At 35.8% G+C, this 20039-nt stretch overlaps 1 protein-coding gene across 3 annotated transcripts in view; it reads right to left on the bottom strand.

The window, feature by feature from the left end:
- Positions 1-1405: 1405 nt before the first annotated feature.
- Positions 1406-20039, bottom strand: part of LOC141491355 (interleukin-1 receptor-like 2) — a 33383-nt gene continuing 14749 nt past the window's right edge. For 2 of the 3 annotated variants that reach the window (XM_074192217.1, XM_074192216.1), the window contains exons 7-11: positions 19133-19256; positions 17979-18118; positions 13938-14081; positions 3688-3849; positions 1406-2055 (exon numbers count right to left, since the gene is read on the bottom strand). In XM_074192217.1, coding sequence (XP_074048318.1) covers positions 1706-2055; positions 3688-3849; positions 13938-14081; positions 17979-18118; positions 19133-19256 — 920 coding nt within the window. In that variant the 3' untranslated portion in view covers positions 1406-1705. The remainder of the gene's footprint in view (positions 2056-3687; positions 3850-13937; positions 14082-17978; positions 18119-19132; positions 19257-20039) is intronic. The other variant, XM_074192218.1, reaches the window with a different exon arrangement.

Here is a 20039-nt window from a genome sequence, read left to right as displayed (position 1 = left end):
GAATCTAAAATTTTGACCAGCATTTGATGGGTCTCCATCTTACCTGAGTTCATTCACCATGAAAAAGTGGGTGTCTTCCCTATGTGTATTTATCTGTCTTGAAAGAGGTAGAGAGGATGGGGAAAGTATAAAACTGTGAGTTGATTGGGGTAGGGAACTCCCAGTTTAGATCCCCTTCTCCTTCTGCTCCTTTCTCCTCTTCCCCCTATTGAGTCATATTGGCAACTTAGTCCTTGAAATCTGCCTAGGATATTGAGAAGTTAAGTGACTTGGCCATGGTCACACACTTATTATGTCTCAGAGTCAGGACGTGAAGCCAGGTCTTCCAGATTCTCCCATGCATACTCTCCCATGTACATACCCTCCCTCCATAAAAATTACAGAACACAACCCAACAAACTAATACTTCACAGTTGCCTCTTATTACTGTCTTTGTCACTGTTTTATTTGTAGAGCATCTCAGATATCTTCCCTGGAACTCTATGGTTCCAAGGAACACTATGAAGGACACACACCTATATCATCTTTAAGATTCCATTTTGCTCTCACTGTTCAAGATCTTCTTTATATTCCTTCTTACTGCTAATTCAAATGAAACCAGGTGAGCCAAAACATTAGGCAAAAAGATCAGATTCAAATTAAGGCATGTTAGAACAGTTCAATAAAGGACTTGTAGTCTTTTGAAATCTAGTAAGAGGGCAAAATGTGGTGCTCTAAACCCCAATATCTGATACACCTCCTTGCTGGACACCTATTAGTATCCAGATGGCATCATAATGGCAGCTCAAGGAGCCATATCTCCAGAGAGACAAGTCCTTTGTCATCTATCCCACATTCCAGATTTTCCTTTCTTTCAGTTTCTTACCAAAATTCCTTTCTATTCTATCTGGAAGTTTAGTTGGAGTCATATAATCAGACAAATAAATTCTGCTAATTTGTGCACTAATAATATTTGTCCTTCATTTTCAAAGAAGACCACAACATCAGGGAGGTGATACCATGACAAGCACATGAATTGGATTTGAATTAGTGGGTGCTGTGCTAAGTCACCAGCCTCACTTTCTCCTTCATCTGGGCATCCAACAGCCAGATATGGATCAGGACAATTTGAGATTAGCTTGGAGGTGCAGCAATCAGGATTAAGTGACTTGTCCAAGATCACACAGCTAATAAATGTTAGAACCTGGATTCAAATTCCAGTCCTCCTGATTCCAAGTACTCTATTCACTGTCTTCTAGCTGCCCTTACCTCTCTCAAGGCAATCCATTTGTCTTTTAATTGGAGGTATTTATTTTTCTTTAATACTGAATTTAAAAATTTCTTTGAGATCTGAATTCTCTCCTTTCCTCCTCCTGCTCCATTCATTGAGAAGGCAAACAATATGATATCAGATATACATGTGAAATCATATAAAACATGTTTTTAAATTCCACCTCAGACATCAACCACCTTTATGACCTCAAGCAAGTTACCTATCTTGAGACATCATAAAAATTAATGGGTGAAACTTTTGGTTCCCACCTCAGAAAACCCATTATATGTGGTGCAGGTAGGTTCAAATGAAATACTTTTTTTCAATTCCAAACTTTGATGTCATGGAGTCACTACTGAACAACAAAGGTGTAGAAGCAGGCTGCATATTACTCAGTCTAGAGCCCAGTATTTATCTTCTCACGGTTCATGGAATAGTTGCAGGATGCTGACTTCAGCAGACATCTGGTGAAGATGAGTACTGTTTAGGTGGCATATGATATCTTACATTTTTCCAAAACTTTGTCTTTGCTGACTGTAATCCTTCTGCATAGCTCCCTTTCCATCGCAAGACCCCATGTTTTTGTTTAAGGTATTTAATTGATTCTGGCATGTCTTTATAATCTTGGATTTTCTCCAATTCAATGAGAATGACTTTCATTCCATCTTGGATAAGAGCATTGTAGATAGTGATCTGTTCTTCAGACATATTCTTTAATAGACCATAATTTGAAGATTCTGAGACCAAAATGATTATTAGTCTTCTGCTTAGTTTAATGTTTTCATCAATAACATTGGCTACAGCTGAAAATAATGGAAGAAGTTAAGTGGATATTTGGAATCCTTCATCTAAAAGATATTGCCTGTCTTGTTCTCATCTTAATTCTACTAAGTAGATTGAAATGAAGTACAACTGTCACATAATTCATTTCTAATAAAGCATGAAATTCATCTCAGGGCTATAATGGATGTCACAAGTCAAATAGTTCAACCAGTACCTAAATATGAAATCCTGTCTAAAATACCTTTATAGACAGTCTTTTCTCAAAGTCTCTCTCTGTGAAAAAATTCAAATAATTACAAGCAGATATTATAATTTTACTTTGAATTGAACAATTTCATCCTACTATCACTATTTTCTTTTGTCTTATGGATCAAAAAATGTGATATATTAATTGACCTTTGAAATATTCTGAATTAATCCAACAAATATTTATTTAATACCAACTCTATTTGAGACTGAGGATACAGAGAAAATTCTGAAGTCTTTCCCTGAAGGACATTATGAGGCAGGGGCAGGAATAGAAATATATTTGAAAATTGGGGGAAAAAAACAAAAACCAAAAAGACCAAAAATGTCCCTTAACTCAGAAGTTGCTCTCTTTACAATTACTTTTTATTGTGACACTAATAAAACAAAATGGGTATGTCCACAAGGTTTGCAAATGCATGATGATTATGCAAGTTTGCTAATGAGGCAAGGGATAAACACTTGGTTAAATTCCTGCTTTTTGGGGGGGGGAAATGATTTTACAGCTTAAAGTACTTGAAGGAGTTTGTTGACCTTGATGTTCATAATAAAGTTCCACAGTTTGAATGGGATATCGAGGAAATGTATTTTAACACAAACTTGAAAATGGCCAATACTTCCAAATAAAAATAAGTGAAAACATCTGTCACATCTGACTCTGAAAGAAAAAGTGTTTACAGTCATTTGAGTGGAATAGTCACCATGGGGAAGAGAAGGGATAAAGGGGGAAAAATGTTAGGAGGTTGGAGAATGGGTCATTCGTGTTAACCTATTAGCAACATTACTTCAAAACAGGAATCAGATTTGCATATCTACTTTGAATATACTGTAATCTAGACTCAGTCATAGGATTATAGATCAGGAGCTGGAAGTAACTTCAGAGACCAATCTTTTTTTATTATAACATTTTATAGATGAGGAAACTGAGACCAGACTTGCCCAAAGTCACATAGTAAGTAAATATCAGGTCTAGGATTTCATTTCTGCACCTAAATAGCTTCAGAATCAATTCACTTTCTACTACACCACACCAACTCTGAGATTCTTAGCTGTTTATGCTGGTAAAACACAGTAAGACAAACAGTTACCACTTTATTTTCCCTAAGTTTTCCTGTAAGAGCCCCTTCTTCCATTTGTGCAAATAGCTAATCCAGTTCTCATTTTCAAAACTAGATTCCCATTATTTCTAGGGAAACCTTGAACCTGAAATGGAATGTTTGCAGAATGATATTAATATAAATTTAGAATTAAATCCCATCACTTCAAGACAACTAGATGCTGTGGTATATGAGTTTCTTCAAGTTCCAAGGAAAATGAAAACAGTCAATATATTTTGCAAAGATAAGGTAGAGAAAATATTCTTTAGACTATGCAGGAGAACTTTGATTAAAACACTTCAGACATACCTTGCCCTGGTACATCATCTCTTCCGAATATAAACAGTTTGTACCCACATTGTTTCTCCAAAATTTCAGGCATGATATTCAGCACCATAATATTCATGTCTTGGCACTGGCTTTCAGTTTTAGGTTTTGGATATAAAACATAAGCATCATAGAGCTTGCCATCTGAAAACCAAACAGACACACTCAAAGCATCTCTTCTTTTAGTAAAGGAGATAGTGAAAAAGTTGAATCACTATGAGTTTTTAGTTCAATTAGCCAACTTCAAAGGGAAGTTAGAAGAGGGGAAGGAGAAAGAATGAGTCATAAAACTTTGGAGTTGGGAGGGACTTTAGAGATTTTTGAAATCAATATATTTATATTAAGTGCCAGAGGGGTGAAGTCTCTGGCCCAAACTTGAACAATTAATTGATGGAAACCTTAAAACTTGAATTATCATCCCAAAGATGAACTTCATCAGAATAAAACTTTTCATTATCCTCTGTACGATACTCAATTGAAGCTTGTCAGAAACTGTCAGAATGCAGTCCAACACCTGATCTCTAATTTATAATCTTAAATAGTTGCCTGGAATACCAAGAGGTTGTGTCTTACCCAGGGTCACAGAAATAGTAAGTGTAAGGAGTGGATCTTGAATCCAGGTGTTTTTGATTGCAAGGATGGCTATTCACTACCTCATACTGTCTCTTCCTAGTCCAGATACAAAAATGGTGTGGGTAGAAGGGTTCAGAAGGAACAGTTCAGTCATGCACTAAGTTCTCCAATCCATGCTCACTGCTCAATAATTCTTATCACTACAATCACTGAATTTCAATATTTTAGGGTTGAAAAAGATCACAACATCTAATTCAACCTCTATTTTAAAAAGAATCTCAGGATCAACTAACAAATGACCACCTAGCTTCTCCTTCAAGATCTCTTTTGAGAGGGAACCCTGAAGTTGCCCATTCCCCCATATTTTTAAAAATTATGTCCAATTCTTTGTGACCCCCATATGAAATTTTTCTTGACAAAGATACTGGAATGGTTTGTCATTTTCTTCTCCAGCTCATTTTTTCAATTGAGGAAACTGAAGCAAACAGGGTTAAGTGATCAGAATCAACAATAATTCTCAGAAGCCAGATTTGAACTCAGAAAGAGGAATCTTCCTGCTTCCAAGACTAGTGCTCTATCCACTGTGCAACCTACCTGTCCCAATTCCATATTAAGGCAATTCTAATTGTTAGAGAGCTAAAATTGGTTTCTTTTCAACTTCTATTCATTGCTCCTGATTCTGCTTTCTAAGACCAAACAAAACAAGGTTAATATTTCTTCTAAGGGTCAACACTTCAAATACTTGAAGCTAATTATAATGGTCTGCATGCACAAGACATGGAGGATATCTAGTCTTACTTCCTCATTTTACAGATGAGGAATCTTAGGTTCATAATTTAAGTGATTGTCCCAGGTCACATAAATGATGACTGGCAGAGCTGAGATTTGAACCCCCACCTCTCTAAGTCCACATCCAATGCTCTTTCCATGGTATTAGACATTTAGAAATTAGTGAAGGAAATTGGGCATAGACATTAGAAAGATAATTACATAAAGGTAGCATATTATATTTTCTCCACTTGATGACTCTACTTCCTCAATATATACTTCCTCCCCTAAACCTTAATCTGGATATTTCTTGAACTCCTTACTGAATTCTCTCAAAAAATACTAGTGACTTTCTGATTGCTTAATTCAATGGTCATGACATTGTTGATGACTCCCTTCTATTAAATACTGTCTCCTCTATTGGATACAGAAATACCATACTCTCCCTTAGTGGTTGTTCTATTTCTTTTCACTCTATTTTTAAGTCTTCAAAAAGGAGTTCTCTTGGCATTCTTTATTCAGTTTTTTCTCTCTTTCTTGGCAACATTATTCCCTCTCATGGATTCAATGAACACTATAATGCATATGACTCAAATCTGCATCTCTAGTCCTGATTTCTCTTTTTAGACTTTAGATTCTTCTATCCAACTGATTGCAGGACACATTCATCTGATTATTTCATTGGCAAGTCAAACTCACATTCAGACTGGAACTCATTATATTTTCCCCAAAATCTATGTAATTGATCCAGTAATTTTTAAAATTAATAATAGTTAAACAACTAAATTTTTATATAGTACATGCTATGTGACAGATACTATATCAAGTGTTTTACAAACATCATCTTATTTGATCATCATAACAATCCTATTATTCATTTTACAAATAAGGAAACTGAAGCAAAAAAGTTAAGTGACTTGCCCAGGGTCATATAGCTGGTACATGAGCAAGGTCAGATATGAACTCAGATTTTTCTGATTCTAGCTCTTGCCCTCCATACAACATGACCCCAAACTACCAACCTCTTTTTCTGAAACCTTAATGCTACCCTAGATTCTATCCATTCACTTTTCCTAAATATGATTCTATTTTTGTAACATCTGTTATCTGTTCTGGTTGACAGAACCTGCTAGAACTTTCATAGCTAGCTAAGTGGTATAGTGGATAGAGCTATGGACTTTAAGTCAGGAAGACTTAAAAGTATAAATTGAATCTCAGACACTAGCTGTATGACCTTGGACAAGTTAACTAACTTCTGTTTGCCTTAGTTTTCTCAGCTGTAAAATGAAGATAATAATAGCACCTACTTCTCAGGGTTTGTGTGAGGATCAAATGAGATAATATTTGTAAAGCACTTTGAAGAGTACCTAACTCTTTTTGTAAGAATAAAAGTCATTCTCCAATTGATAAATGGTAAAAGGATATAAACTGGCAGTTCTGAGATGAAGAAATTAAAGCTACCTATAGTGATATGAAAAAATGTTCCAAATGATTATTGATTAGAGAAATGAAAATTAAAACAACTCTGAGTACCACCTCATACCTATCAGATTGTCTAAAATGGAATATGATCAATATTGGAGAGGATATGGGAAAATTGGACATTAATGCACCATTGGTGGAATTGTGAGCTGACCCAAACATTCTGGAGAGCAATCTGGAACTATAAGCATATCCTTTGCTCCAATAATACCACTACTAGGTCTATATCCCAAAGAGACCATTAAAAAAAAGGAAAAGGACCTACATGAACAAAAATATTCAAAGAAGCTCTTTTTGTATTGGCAAAGAATTGGAAACTGAGGAGATGATGATCAATTGAGGAATGACTGAACAAGTTATGGTTATATGAATGTGATGGAGTACTATTGCTTTGTGAGAAATCTTGAGCAGCTGGGCCTCAAAAAAACCTGAAAAGACTTGCATGATCTGATGCTGAGTGAAATGAGCAGAACCAGAAGAACACTGTGAAATGATCCACTATGATGGATGCAACTCCTCTCAGAAGTTCAGTGATCAAAGACAAACTTGAGAGACAAGCTATGGAAAATGCCATCCACATCCAGTGAAGAAATATGGAGTCTGAATGCAGAACAAAGAATACTGCATTTACTTTTTAAAATTTCTTTTGTTTTTTCTTTCTTTCTCATGGTTCCCCCCCTTAGTTGTAATTCTTCTTTTATAACATGACTAACATGGAAATATGTTAAACACAATTGCATATGTACAATCTATATCAGATTGCCAACTGCCATGGGGAGGGGAGAAGGAAGGGAGACTGGTGAAAAATGTGAAACCCAAAAACTTGCAAATGGATTAATGTTGAAAACTATGATGTAATTGGGAAAAAAATTAAATTAAAAAAAATTATCCAGCATATACTAGCAGTTATAGCTATTATTATTATATTTGTCTGGTACAGCTTTTGAAAACTTTGAGTAATCTATAAGCCATGATGAAGCACTTAATTGGGACTTTGTTAAAGGATAGGGATCTTAATTTCAATATATCTGCATGTACCCAGACATCAGAAATGTGTTGCCATGACCTTCAAGTGCATTGGATTTAAGTGACAGAGAACTGTGTAAAGTCTCCAGCCTCACTTTCTCCTCCAGAGCCATCTGGATCGAATGGCCAGAGGTAGCACTGGATGCAGTTAAGATACACTGACCTTTTTTTAAAGCTAGTTTTTAATAGTTCTCAGTTTGACTGAAGCAACTTCCCATTCAGAGATTAAGTTTAAGTAAGAAAGAGACAAGGCAAATAATGGTCACTTTTATCTATCTCGGCTCCCCCCTCCAAACTAATAAAATAAAATCTTTAAGGGGAAGATGCTCAGGATTTCTGGTCAAAGCAGAAACCATTGATAGTCACATTTGCTATTAGCCAGTCAGGACCCAAGTAATAACCAAGAGGGAATTGGCCTGGGATATATTTTTGGTCTATATTTTACATATAGATACATATTCACATCTATCTATTATACCTGCATACACACACATACACACATGTCTACATATGTCAAAAGTACTTAAAATATATTTATGATTTAATAGAAAAAGAAATCAGGGCTCATGTTTTCCAATAGCCATGGTAACACTGACTCTTGAAAAAACCAAATTGTATAAATGCAATTATTATTAGCACTACAAACTATAATCTATATAATGTAAATACTTCAAAAGAGAGCACTATTTTCTGTTATTACTCATCTATCTTCAGAAGGTTCCAGTTTGTTACTAAGAATGTTCCAAACACATGAAATAAATTAAAAAAATTTCAAAGTTACTTTAGATTACATCTGGAGTATTAATTATAGCATATTATTACTATGATTATACATGTGTGTGTAGGGAGAGGGTGAGGGGGTGGGATGGGAGGAACTAAACTAGGATTAGACCAATTTTAAGGAGTTGCCACCTCCACACCCTCTTTGTACCATTTGCAAAACCTGATTTTCATTGCCAAGTTTCTGACATATTCTGGTTTGCAAAACACAAATGAGTCACCTTTGCATTTACTATATGGATTCCAATGGAGTAGGAAGAAATGATTAAGTTCTATTGAACAATTTTCACTGAATTACCACGACAAAACAACTGATCAACTCAGCTTTTTTTTTGCAAGGCAAATGGAGTTAAGTGACTTGCCCAAGGCCACACAGATAGGCAATTATTAAGTGTCTGAGGCAGGATTTGAACCCAGGTATTCCTCCTAACTCCAGGGCTGGTGCTCTATCCACTGTGCCACCTAGCTGCCCCTCAACTCAGCTTTTAAAAACAGGCAAACTAAGTAATGAATTGTATTTTTCCCTGCTTAAACAACTAATGTTAAGTAGACTTAATCACAAAACATGTCAACTGTAAGAGTTCTGAATTTGAACTGGAAAATGGCCAGTAAGTAGTTTCTGCAACTGTTATTACAACAACCACACCTAGTATTTATATAATGCTTAAAGGTTTGCAAGGTGCTTTACAAAGATTCACAAACCTACATGCAATCTCCTGTATTTCACTTTTGTCCTAGCACCTCCACTGTTTAGAAAATGATAGGATTAATAAATACTTATTGGTTGATAAAATAGTAAATGACAACTTTCTGTCCAAATAACAAAACCTCATTAAATCAAACATCATTAATTTTGAATTTGCAATAATTCAGACAAAAAGTTAATATTTTCCTCATGGTGCAATGAAAAAATATTGAGATCAGAAGATCTAGGTTTAAATTCTAGCTTTGCCTATGGGACCTGGGAGAATATGAACAAAGAACTTTATGTCTCTGGGCTTCGGTTTTCCTTCTGTTTAAAATGAGGCTAGATGGAAAAATTTCTAAGGTCTGTTCCAGTTGGAAATCTATGGTTGTATGATTTTACAACTTCTATGAAAACACAGCTTCCTCCTCAAATTAAAAGGATTAGATAGATTCCTCCTCCATTCCTCTTCCATTTAAATCTCCAGACTAGTGTTTCTCATTGCAGCAACCTTTGTCTGTGATTCTCCATGGCTTAGTGTGAAGAAACTAAGAGATAAGGGGTGGTAAAAGCAAGATCAAGAGAAGGGAGTGATGCTTAGTCCATTTTAGGGTGACAGTTAACCACACTTTTATTAAGATTGCATTGTTTAGTGGATAAAAAGCCAGTCCAGTCTCCCTCTGATATATATTGTTTGTGTCACCTTGAACAAGTCACTTAGTCTGTCCTAGATAACACTCTAAGACACTAAATTGAAGAGAAAGTGCTAATCTATCCAGATAGAGGCAATTTCCTTACCTGGGAGTTCTCTATGCCAATGGCATGATGATGATGATAATAATATTTGACCCTTGTTCTTGAAGAAGACCATGACATCAGGAAGGTGACAAGTGATGCCATGACAATGCAAGTAACTTGGATTTGAGTGAGGGAATGTGGTGCTAAGTTACAATCCTTACTCTCTCCTCCAAAGTTATCTGGGTCCAGTGGCCAGATTAGTATGACTGAGATGGTTCTGGATGGGATTAAATGACTTGCCCAGGGTCACAGAGTAAGTGTTAAGTGTCTTTGGTCAGATTTGAACCCAAGTCCTCCTGACTCCAGGGATGGTATTCTATCCACTATTGATAGCATGGGTTCAGTCTCTATCCGTATTCTATTACATGAAAGATAAGATGTAGAATTTGGGACACAAAGAAATGTAAAAACAATTTTTGTCCTCAAGGGGAAAAAATAAAAAAAAAATGCACACATAGAAGATACAGAGCAGAAAGAAGGCAATGTAGGTTTTTTTAGGATTTTTTTTTTTTTTGCAAGGCAAATGGAGTTAAGTGGCTTGCTCAAGGCCACACAGCTAAGTCATTATTATTAAGTATCTGAGGTCACATTTGAACTCAGGTACTCCTGACTCCAGGGCTGGTGCTCTATCCACTGTGCCACCTAGCTGCCCCAGAAAGAAGATAATCTAAAGGGAAAAGTCAACAAATTCTTTTTAAGAACTTGAAGGGGGCAGTGTGTTACCTAGCTGTGTGACCTTGGGTAAGCCACTTAATCCCATTGCCTTGCAAAAATTTGTTTAAAAATGGATGCAAGAACTTGAAGGATAATTGCAGCAAAAAAATTCAACAAGTAAATGATGAATATACTCATTATAAATAAATCTTTTCTATTTCTTAAGCATGTAAAAAATTTTTCCTAGATATCTAGTTTTGTTCCCCCATCTTCATATTAAAAAAAGTGTAACTCTAACCACTGAGTTTTAATTTCTTTGTGCTTAGTAAGGTAATTTATCTTTTTTTTTAAAAATTAAATCTGACTTCTTTGCTCAATTATGGCAACTTCATTGAGGTTCTATGGAAACAGACTTTTCTGATCTATTTTTGGTCATGGACAAGTTAAATTTAAATGAAAGAAAACAAGACAAATTGTAATCCTAGTTATAACTACTATTTAAGCAGTTGCTATTTAAGGAGTTATGAGACCCAGAAATTATAAGAAGATAGGTATGAGGGAGGCTGGTGCAGAGAAATGAAGGCTCTATTTACTCCAAGGTCTAATAACTTAATCACAGATATGTGCGGAAATTTCTCAATGACCTCTAAAGCTTCATAAAACAAAATATTCAAATAAAGCTTTACAAGAATGAGGACAAATGGAACCATAGCTAATTGCTTCTTTTTATTTTTCCATTTATTTATTTATTTGTTTTTGATTTTTCAAGGCAATGGGGTTAAGTAGCTTGCCCAAGGCCACACAGCTAGGTAATTATTAAGTGTCTGAGGTCGGATTTGAACCCAGGTACTCCTGACTCCAAGGCCAGTGTTCTATCCACTGCACCACCTAGCCACCCCTATTTTTCCATTTATAAACCAAGTAGTTATGTACCTTGAGCAAGTCAGTTAACCCTGTTTACCTCAGTTTCTCATCTGTAAAATGAGTTGGGGAAGGAAATGGTAAATCCTCTAGTATCTTTACCAAGAAAACCCCAAATGCGGTCACAAAGAGTCAAACATGACTGGAAAAATGACTGAACAATAACAAAGCTGAAGACTAGAGAGATTAAATGGCTTACTATAGTTAAGTAAAAAACTGTCATAAAGATCTGGGCTCCTTCTGGGACCTGATTATATTATATATATTTGGTTCTGGTTTACTAAATGTAAGCTGAGTCTTTAGTATCCCATAGGCAGAAACATAAATGTTTAAAAAACAACTCTTCAGGAAGATAAAACAAATTTCATCTACTTTATTAAAATTTTCTCTATAATTTTCTTGTCTAGAAATCAATAGATCAATAAATCAAGCCTTAATTTGCAATTTTCTGATTTCCAAGGTAAACGATCACACTTAAAATTTAACAGTTTTCATGAGACAATATGAGCTGATTCTGGCTCACCTGTGAAATAAGCTACTATTGATTATGAATAAGCTGCTTATTGTTTTCTTTTCTTCTCTTTTTTTGCAAAGCAATGGGGTTAAGTGGCTTGCCCAAGGCCACACAGCTAGGTAATTATTAAGTGTCTGAAGACAGATTTGAACTCAGGTACTCCTGACTCCAGGGCTGGTGCTCTATCCACTGTGCCACCTAGCTGCCCCTGCTTATTGTTTTCTTAAAGTATTACAAAGTGCCCAAGAGATTTCTCCCTCATTCCTCCAATCCTTTGGACCAGAGGAACCAATATGCTGCCTATAGTCTGCACCACAGAGAGAAGTAGGAACTGGCTCAATGTGATTGGGAAATATTTAATAAAATATTTAACAAAATTCAACAAAACATCTATAATATTACTGTGTGATTTTTCTAAGTCAACATGCAACCTGCAGGGTTCCTTATGTAAGAACTGTTTTTCAGTTATTTACAGAGAGTGACTCTCTGTGACTCCTTGTGGGGTTTCCTTGGCAAAAAATACTAAAATGGCTTGTTACTTCCTTCACAAGTTCATGTTACAGATGAGGAAACTGAGGAAAACAGTGATTTGTCCAGAGTCACACAGCTAGTTAAGTGTCAGAGGCTGAACTGGAACCAAAGAAGATGAGTCTTCCTAACTCCAGCTCCTGTGCTCCTACCTCTCTCATGTAGAGTTTAGCAACCTTCATTTCTATTTTAGTTTGTCACCACTTCTCTAGACCAGTACTTCCCAACCCAAACTATACTGCAGGTAGTTAAACTAATTCCCTTTCTCATATGGCACACTCTACAGTTTCCATAGTTCAAAATGTTCAAAGATCATGAGGAAGAAAGAGAAGGAAGACCAGTAATGGGAAAAAGGGAAGAGATGAAAAATTAAAGGTTCAGGGAGAGATCCTACCTTTGGTAGGATCATATTTCTCTGAATCTCACCAATAAAACAGTTGGGGTAAACATATCATCTAGTCAAGGGGAAAGGCTTATCCATGTGTATCTACTTAGGGGGAAGGGAAAGGAAGGGAATAGGTATTTGTAAAACACCTACCATATGCCAGGGTAGGTGCTGTTATCTCACTTTTACAGTTGAAGAAATTGAGGTAAACCGGGGTTAAATAACTTGCCTACAATTACACCTCTAGCTAGTGTCTGAGTTCAGATTCGAATTCAATCTGTGACTGTCAAATTTGGACTATAAGGAAAGTTAAGAACCACAGAATGATGCTTTGGACATCAAGGAGATCAAACCAGTCAAAACTGAAAGAAATGAATTCAGACTACTAACTAGAAGGATAAATATTGAAGCTGAAGCTTAAACACTTTGGCCACAAAATAAGAAGAGGAGACAACAGTGGATATGATAGATAGATAGATGCATAGTGTCAATATGAGTCTGAACAGACCTTGGGAGAGAGTAGAGGATAGGACCTGGAGTGTTATGTGGTCCATAGGGTCACCAAGAAGGGGTGGCTAGGTGGCACAGTAGATAGTGCACTGGCCTTGGAATTAGGGGGACCTGAGTTCAAATCCAACATCAGACACTTAATAATCACCTGTGTGACCTTGGGCAAGTCACTTAACCCTATTGCTTTACAAAAACAAAAAGAAGAAAAGACATCATAGAGTCACCAAAAATTGGACGTAAATGAACAATAACAACTTCCTGATTTCAAGACCAGGACCCTGTCCATTGTGCCACTTAGTTGTCTTTACCTTCCACTAAGATGGTTATATGGATATATTGATGGGTGAATATTTGATACTTGGTGAAGAGTTGTCTTAGAAACAAGATAACCTGGATTCAGGGTCTGCCTCTGAGTTTGTAACTGAATATGTCACTTAATTTCTCTGTGTTTCAGATAATTCTTAAGACAATAAATTGCAGAAATTTTCAATCTGAAGGGAATTTCCGCATTGGTAATTCTTTAGACCAGTGGAATCACAAGACCAGACTAAAAACCAAAAAAAGACACTTGATGACAAGATAATTTTCCTTTAAATCACCAAACTTACCTTCTTTACTAAAAGTAGAAGGAAAGGTGCTCCGATACCAAAGCACAATGTCAATCTTGACAATATGGTAGGTACACATAACAAACATAATCACACACAATGCAGTGATGAGCCCTCCTATCAGGTACCTTCGAACATCTGGAACTGGAAAAAGACAAAAATAATTGCTGAAGTTATTTAAAAGAGATCATTAACAAATTAAATATTATGGCTCCTTAAAGTCTGCTGGATGATAAGTATGATATTCCAAGAATTTTTAAATATGAAACCCACAGGTGGCATCATATTCTTGAAAAATACTTTGGAAAAAACAAAAGAGGATCTTGGGGAGATTGGAGACAGAAAAGCTAGTCAACAGTCAACTTCTACTCCAGTGGCTTTAATTTCTTCCCCAACAGTTCAGAACCAAGAATCAATAATGGAATTATTTCCCAGAGGCTTACTTGAGGAATTGGTAAGAAAGAGCTAATAATACATATCAAACAATATTATATTACCTATAAAATTTTTTTTAATTGAGGTCCAGGCTTCCTGCCTGTAAAGTAGACTCCCTATACCACATTGTCTCCCCTATGTCATTAATCTGTGAAATATTCTTTAACAATAGTCTAGGAAGTATCATATTTTTGAAAATATCTGTTTGATTTTTAAAAATCTATTATTAATAATAAGAACAAGCAAAAATTATCAAACACTTCCATCAAATACAAAGAAATTATCTGACATTGTATAGATTTAATGAAGGCTTGTTAATTAATCATTTCCTTGGAGATCTATGTCCCTAGCTACAAACTACAAGCCCTCATAATACTGCAGCAGGTTTATATTCTTTCCCTATCTGGGGAAGTTGAGTGTGGTAAGATGCACAAGTTATTCTGTCTTTTCAAAAGATTCCCAAGAGACAAAAAAAAAATGGGGGGAGGGGAGAATAGAAAGAGAAAAATGAATGAATGAAATTCAGCGAGGAAGAAACAATGATAGAGAAAGGAAAGAATGCATTCATCTAGAACTCAAGGAAATTCAAAATATTCTAAAAAGCACCTTGGAGAATGATCTAGATCAAGGGTGGGGAATGTCAGGTGGCTGTAGGTGGCCTGAGAAATCATTTGGTTTGATAATTCCACAGGAACTGCAGACAAGGACAAAATATAGCAGGCTAATTTTTAAGTTAAGTTGATAGTTTTGTGTGGTCTATGACTGATGTTATAAATATCCAAATGGCCTTGGCAGAAAAAAGTTACCCACTCTTGATCTAGGTGGTTTTCTAAAAGATTAGGTAAATTTTATGAAGAGATGGGATTACAAAGTGATTATCTCTTCCTGGCACATGGAAGAACTTTAAAGGGAGACATTAGGAAAGAATGTGAATGAATTAAAGGAAAGAATAATCATGGAATGACTTTTGTAAAGTACTAAGTACATCAACATCCCCCAAACCACCTCTTATTCCAAGGACACAGAGCTAAGCAGACCCAGTAGCCTCTATTCTCTTCTTCCTAAAATAGAAGGAAACTAGAACTGGTTCATTCAACCCACACTTTCTGTTCTTTCTCTCCTTTCATAAATATTTTCATAGGAAAAATCTGGACATAAATCTAGGTTTTCAGACTTCTAATGCAATACTCTTTTTACTACTACTGGTTTTTATGGTTAACCGCCTTGCAAAATGCACATCAGGATTCATGAGAGTGACCTGGCAAGAAAGTGATGATCAGTACATATATATACATGGCATCTCCCAGTGAGAATTTAGTCATAATAGAATTATTATGGTATCATAGAATTTTAAATGACAGGTTATTGACAGACTGTTTCCTCAGAGGTCTTTGAAAGAAGAGTCAGGAAAGAGATCTCAGTGGAATACATGTCATCGCTAACCTGAAACTTTCATTATCAGATCATCCACCTTTGTTCTGAAAATTAGTTAAAAGAGGTAGGGTAAGGGGCAGTTAGGTGACACAGTGGATAGAGTACCAGCCCTGAATTCAAATCTTGCCTCAGATACTTAATACTTACTTTGTGTGATCTTGAGGAAGTCATTTAACCCCACTGCCTTGCAAAAATCCAAAAAAAAAAAAAAAGGAAAGAGGTAGGTGATTCTCAAACAACCAAAAGGGAAAGAAGCAGACTCCAAAGGAAGTAGAGATTTCAAAACTGCTTTTGATTTCTGACTGAAAATGACATGTTTTGTCTAAGGGCTCCTGGTACATTGGCCCCAGTCATTGAGTCTAATGGTTACTAGCAAGACTAGGCTAAGAAAAAAAATTTAGAACAAGAAGTGAAGAAGCTTAGCATTGCACCAAAGGCAAGAGCCAGTTTAACAGTGACCTAGGAAATATATTTCACACAAACTGAACAGGACAGAAAGAAAGAAGCCAGGGCGGGGGTAGAAATTCCCAGGGAATGAAACTATGTCACAACCTTGTTTAATAGACTCTATTGGTTCTATATTACCTCTGGGATAAAATGTAAGATCATATTTTTTGGCATTTCAAGCCTTTCCTGTCCAACCTTATTATATATCACTTCCCTTTATGCAATCTGCAATATAGCCAAATGGGACTTCTTGCTGTCCTGATATATACTATTTAATTTCCTCTCATTGCCTTTGCACAACAAGCCCATGCCTAGAATGCATTCCCTGTTCATTTATGACTCTTAGAATCTAGTTTCCTCCAATGCTCAATTCAAAAACAACCTCCCACAAGAGATCTTTTCAGGTCCTACCCCCCACTCCCCATCCCCCCCATTGTTTTGTATATACAAAATATCTGATATATACAATTGCTATTCAGTCTTGTCAGTCTTTTCATGACCCACTTGAGATTTTCTTGACTAAACTAAAACCACTGGAGTGGTTTGTCATTTCCTTCTCCAACTCATTTTATCGATGAGGAACTGAGGCAAATAGGAATGTGACTTGCCCAGTATCTCACAACTACTAAGTGTCTTGAGACCAGATTTGAATGTAAGAAGCTGAGTCTTCCTGATTCCAGACCTAGCATTCTTATCTACAGTGCCACCTTCGTATATGGAGAGGAAAGAAAAAGGGAAAGGGGAGGGGAAGGGAAAGAAGAGGAATAAAAGGGAGAGAGAAGACGGGAGAGGAGTGACAAGTCCTTTAATCTCACATTATCTCACTTTCCTCATCAGTAGTTAGATCTCTAGGAATCCATCCAACTCTAACGATCAATGATTCTATAAAAGAGGAAAGATAAAAGATGCTGCATGTATAGAAATGAATGGGTTGAAGGACAGTCAGAGAGCAGAAAGAGAACCTGAGAATTATGCAACTGAACCAATCAGCTGTAGGAAAGTATTTTTTGTAATAGTTATGCTTTAGAGAATTTGAGCACAGATTCTAATAACCATTATTACTGAAGAAATAAAATACTGCAAACCAAAAGTTAATCATCATAAATTGAAGATATTAGATGCAATTCATAGTAATAATATTTACACTAAATTGAATTCTTTTCAAAAAACACAAAACAATATTATGACAATCCAAAAACCACTGGAGACAAACCCCAGTTTTTACTACTTCTTATGCTGTCAATATTTTAGTTTAATGGTAGTCATCTCTAGGGTGGGGGAAGGGGGAAGGGAAAAAGAAAAAAAGGAAAAAAATTTACATGATACCTATTATATATTTAAAAGGAATAGTAAATTATACATAATAGATTAGTTTCATGAGTAATCTGCTTTTTTATTCTGTTATGGAAATGCTTTATTTCATAAATTAAAAAATAAAACAAAATTTCAAAAAATGTAACTTCAAACATTCAATCTCACTTTTCTCACATCAGTTTTCTTTTTAAAAATTAATTCATTGGGGCAGCTAGGTGGTGCAGTGTATACAGCACTGGCCCCAGGGTCAGGAGGACCTGAATTCAAATCTGCCCTCAAATATTTAATAATTGCCTAGCTGTGTGACTTTGGGCAAGTCACTTAATCTCATTGCCTTAAATAAATAAAATTTTAAAAAAAGAAAATTAATTCTGTATATTCTAAACTGTACCAATTATTGGGGTCTCTTACCTGGATGTTTGAGCATAATAAATGCTGCTGATGATCCAGACATACATGTAAAGGGACGGTCATAATCTTCTTGTCTCACCTCCGAGAAGCTGATATTTACAGTATAGAAATTGTATTTTTCCCCATGAGAAACCTTTGATCTGTGAAAGGATAGTGCAAATTATATTTTAAACATTTCTGTAATTGAAGAAACAAGATCCTTTGTATGTGGCATTTCAATACCCACAAACATGTGTCTTCATTGGTGAGATGAAGCCTACCTTGTTGTTGATCATATTCCCCTTCTCCCCCAACCATCCAGAGGAGTGCTGATCCTGTAGTCAGAACTTACATCTTATTCTTACTACCTGAGTGACTTTGGTTAAGTCACTCAGGTTAAGTCACTTCAGAGGTGGACTGTCATTCAAGAGAGGTTGTATGATATTATGAATTTAGCAGATGGTTACAGATGATTGCTCCGGCTTGAATATTCAAGATCCTATGAACAATGCCATGCTAGAGTCTATCATTGCCCATCACTAGAGGTAATTGCTAAATTTTCAGTGTGCATATTTTCACCTTAGAAATGATCAAATGCTACAAATCAAGGCTTGATTTTTTTGTTGATTATCTAGATTTAGGAAATGATGTTAATACAGATTAAATTTAAAGCGTGTCATGCATATATTTTCTTTTTGCCTGAGAGCAAGTCAGCACCAATTCACCAGCACACTGCTATTTACAACCAACCTGATAATCATCCTTTTAGTGAGAAGTGTCCTCAGATGAGGGACATATAATCTATTAATTGCCCTATACTGGAAGGCAATCTAGCTTCCTAGAAAGTTCCAGAGCTTATGGTCCATTACAAATTCATATCTATACCTTCCTTGAAACTCACAATCACAGAGAGTTATCTATACAAGAGCATCAGGGGGTTAAGTGACTTGCCCAGGGTCTCACAGATTGTTTAGCTCACAGGCAAGGCCCAAATCTGTGGAGATATTGGTGCTTCTCAACAATTAGAACAGTACAAAAAGGAAATGGGTTATATCAGCAAATGATGACTTTCTTGTTACTCTAAGTTCAAAGAGTGGCTAGATGACCATTTTGGGGGATATTCAGAGGGATTGCCTAGAAGATCTATGAGTTTCCTTAAGACTATGAATACTTACTCATATCCTTCTTTAATTCGGTTAGAATTGAGAAAGTCCACAAAAGTTTCATTGACTTTCCAACTTCTATGATTTAAATTCTCTTTTCCATCTATAATTTCACAGTTTACAACTAGAGGTGAACCTAGAAGGCAAGATTGACCCAAGAGTAAATATATAAAATCATGCAAATTAAAAGCAGTGGAGACAAAAGGATCAAGTTCAAGGATTCATGAATCTGTTAGATTTTTATTTAGCTATTTTTTCTACTTAATGTATTTTTCAATTTTAAAAACTGTAACATAAATCATGAATGGGTTATATCAGTGGCCCATTCATCTAACCTAAGACTATATTTCAGACAGAGGCAACAAGGATTATTATGTTTCCTTCATAAATATCAAAAATTTTAGATTGAATGAGTAAATTGAAACAGATAGAAAAGCACTATATTTGAATTTAGAGGATATGGGTCTGAATCCAAACTCTTTCATTTAATACCTGTGGGACCTTGAACAAGTCATTTAAATGTCCTAGGCTTTCTGTTTTCTCAATTGTAAAATGTAGGGTTTGAACTGGACAACCCCTATGATTCCTTCCAGATCTGAATCTATGGTCTAATGATATATAGAATAAGTAGGAACTTGTAAGCTATAGTTTTAGGAGTATGGTCCCACAATGTATTTTGAAATTGTGTTAGTCATTCTCCCAGGGATATATAATACGCAATATGTACTTAGGGATGCCCCAGGCTGCTACACTTATTTCATCATCTAAATTTAGGAACAGGGGAAGGTGGACTTTTACTTCTATCACTGAATCCATGATTAATCTTCCTCTACCCTACCCCTAGCAATTTATGCTTCTCATTCTACAATATTTCCTCACCTCTGAGATCACAAGATCCACTTACTGCATAAATTCCCTT

Source organism: Macrotis lagotis, chromosome 6 (genome assembly GCF_037893015.1).
Source record: "Macrotis lagotis isolate mMagLag1 chromosome 6, bilby.v1.9.chrom.fasta, whole genome shotgun sequence".
In the NCBI taxonomy this organism is placed as follows: Eukaryota; Metazoa; Chordata; class Mammalia; order Peramelemorphia; family Peramelidae; genus Macrotis; species Macrotis lagotis.
The sequence above is the reverse complement of the archived record's forward strand: the minus strand, read 5'-3'. Positions and strand labels throughout refer to the sequence as shown.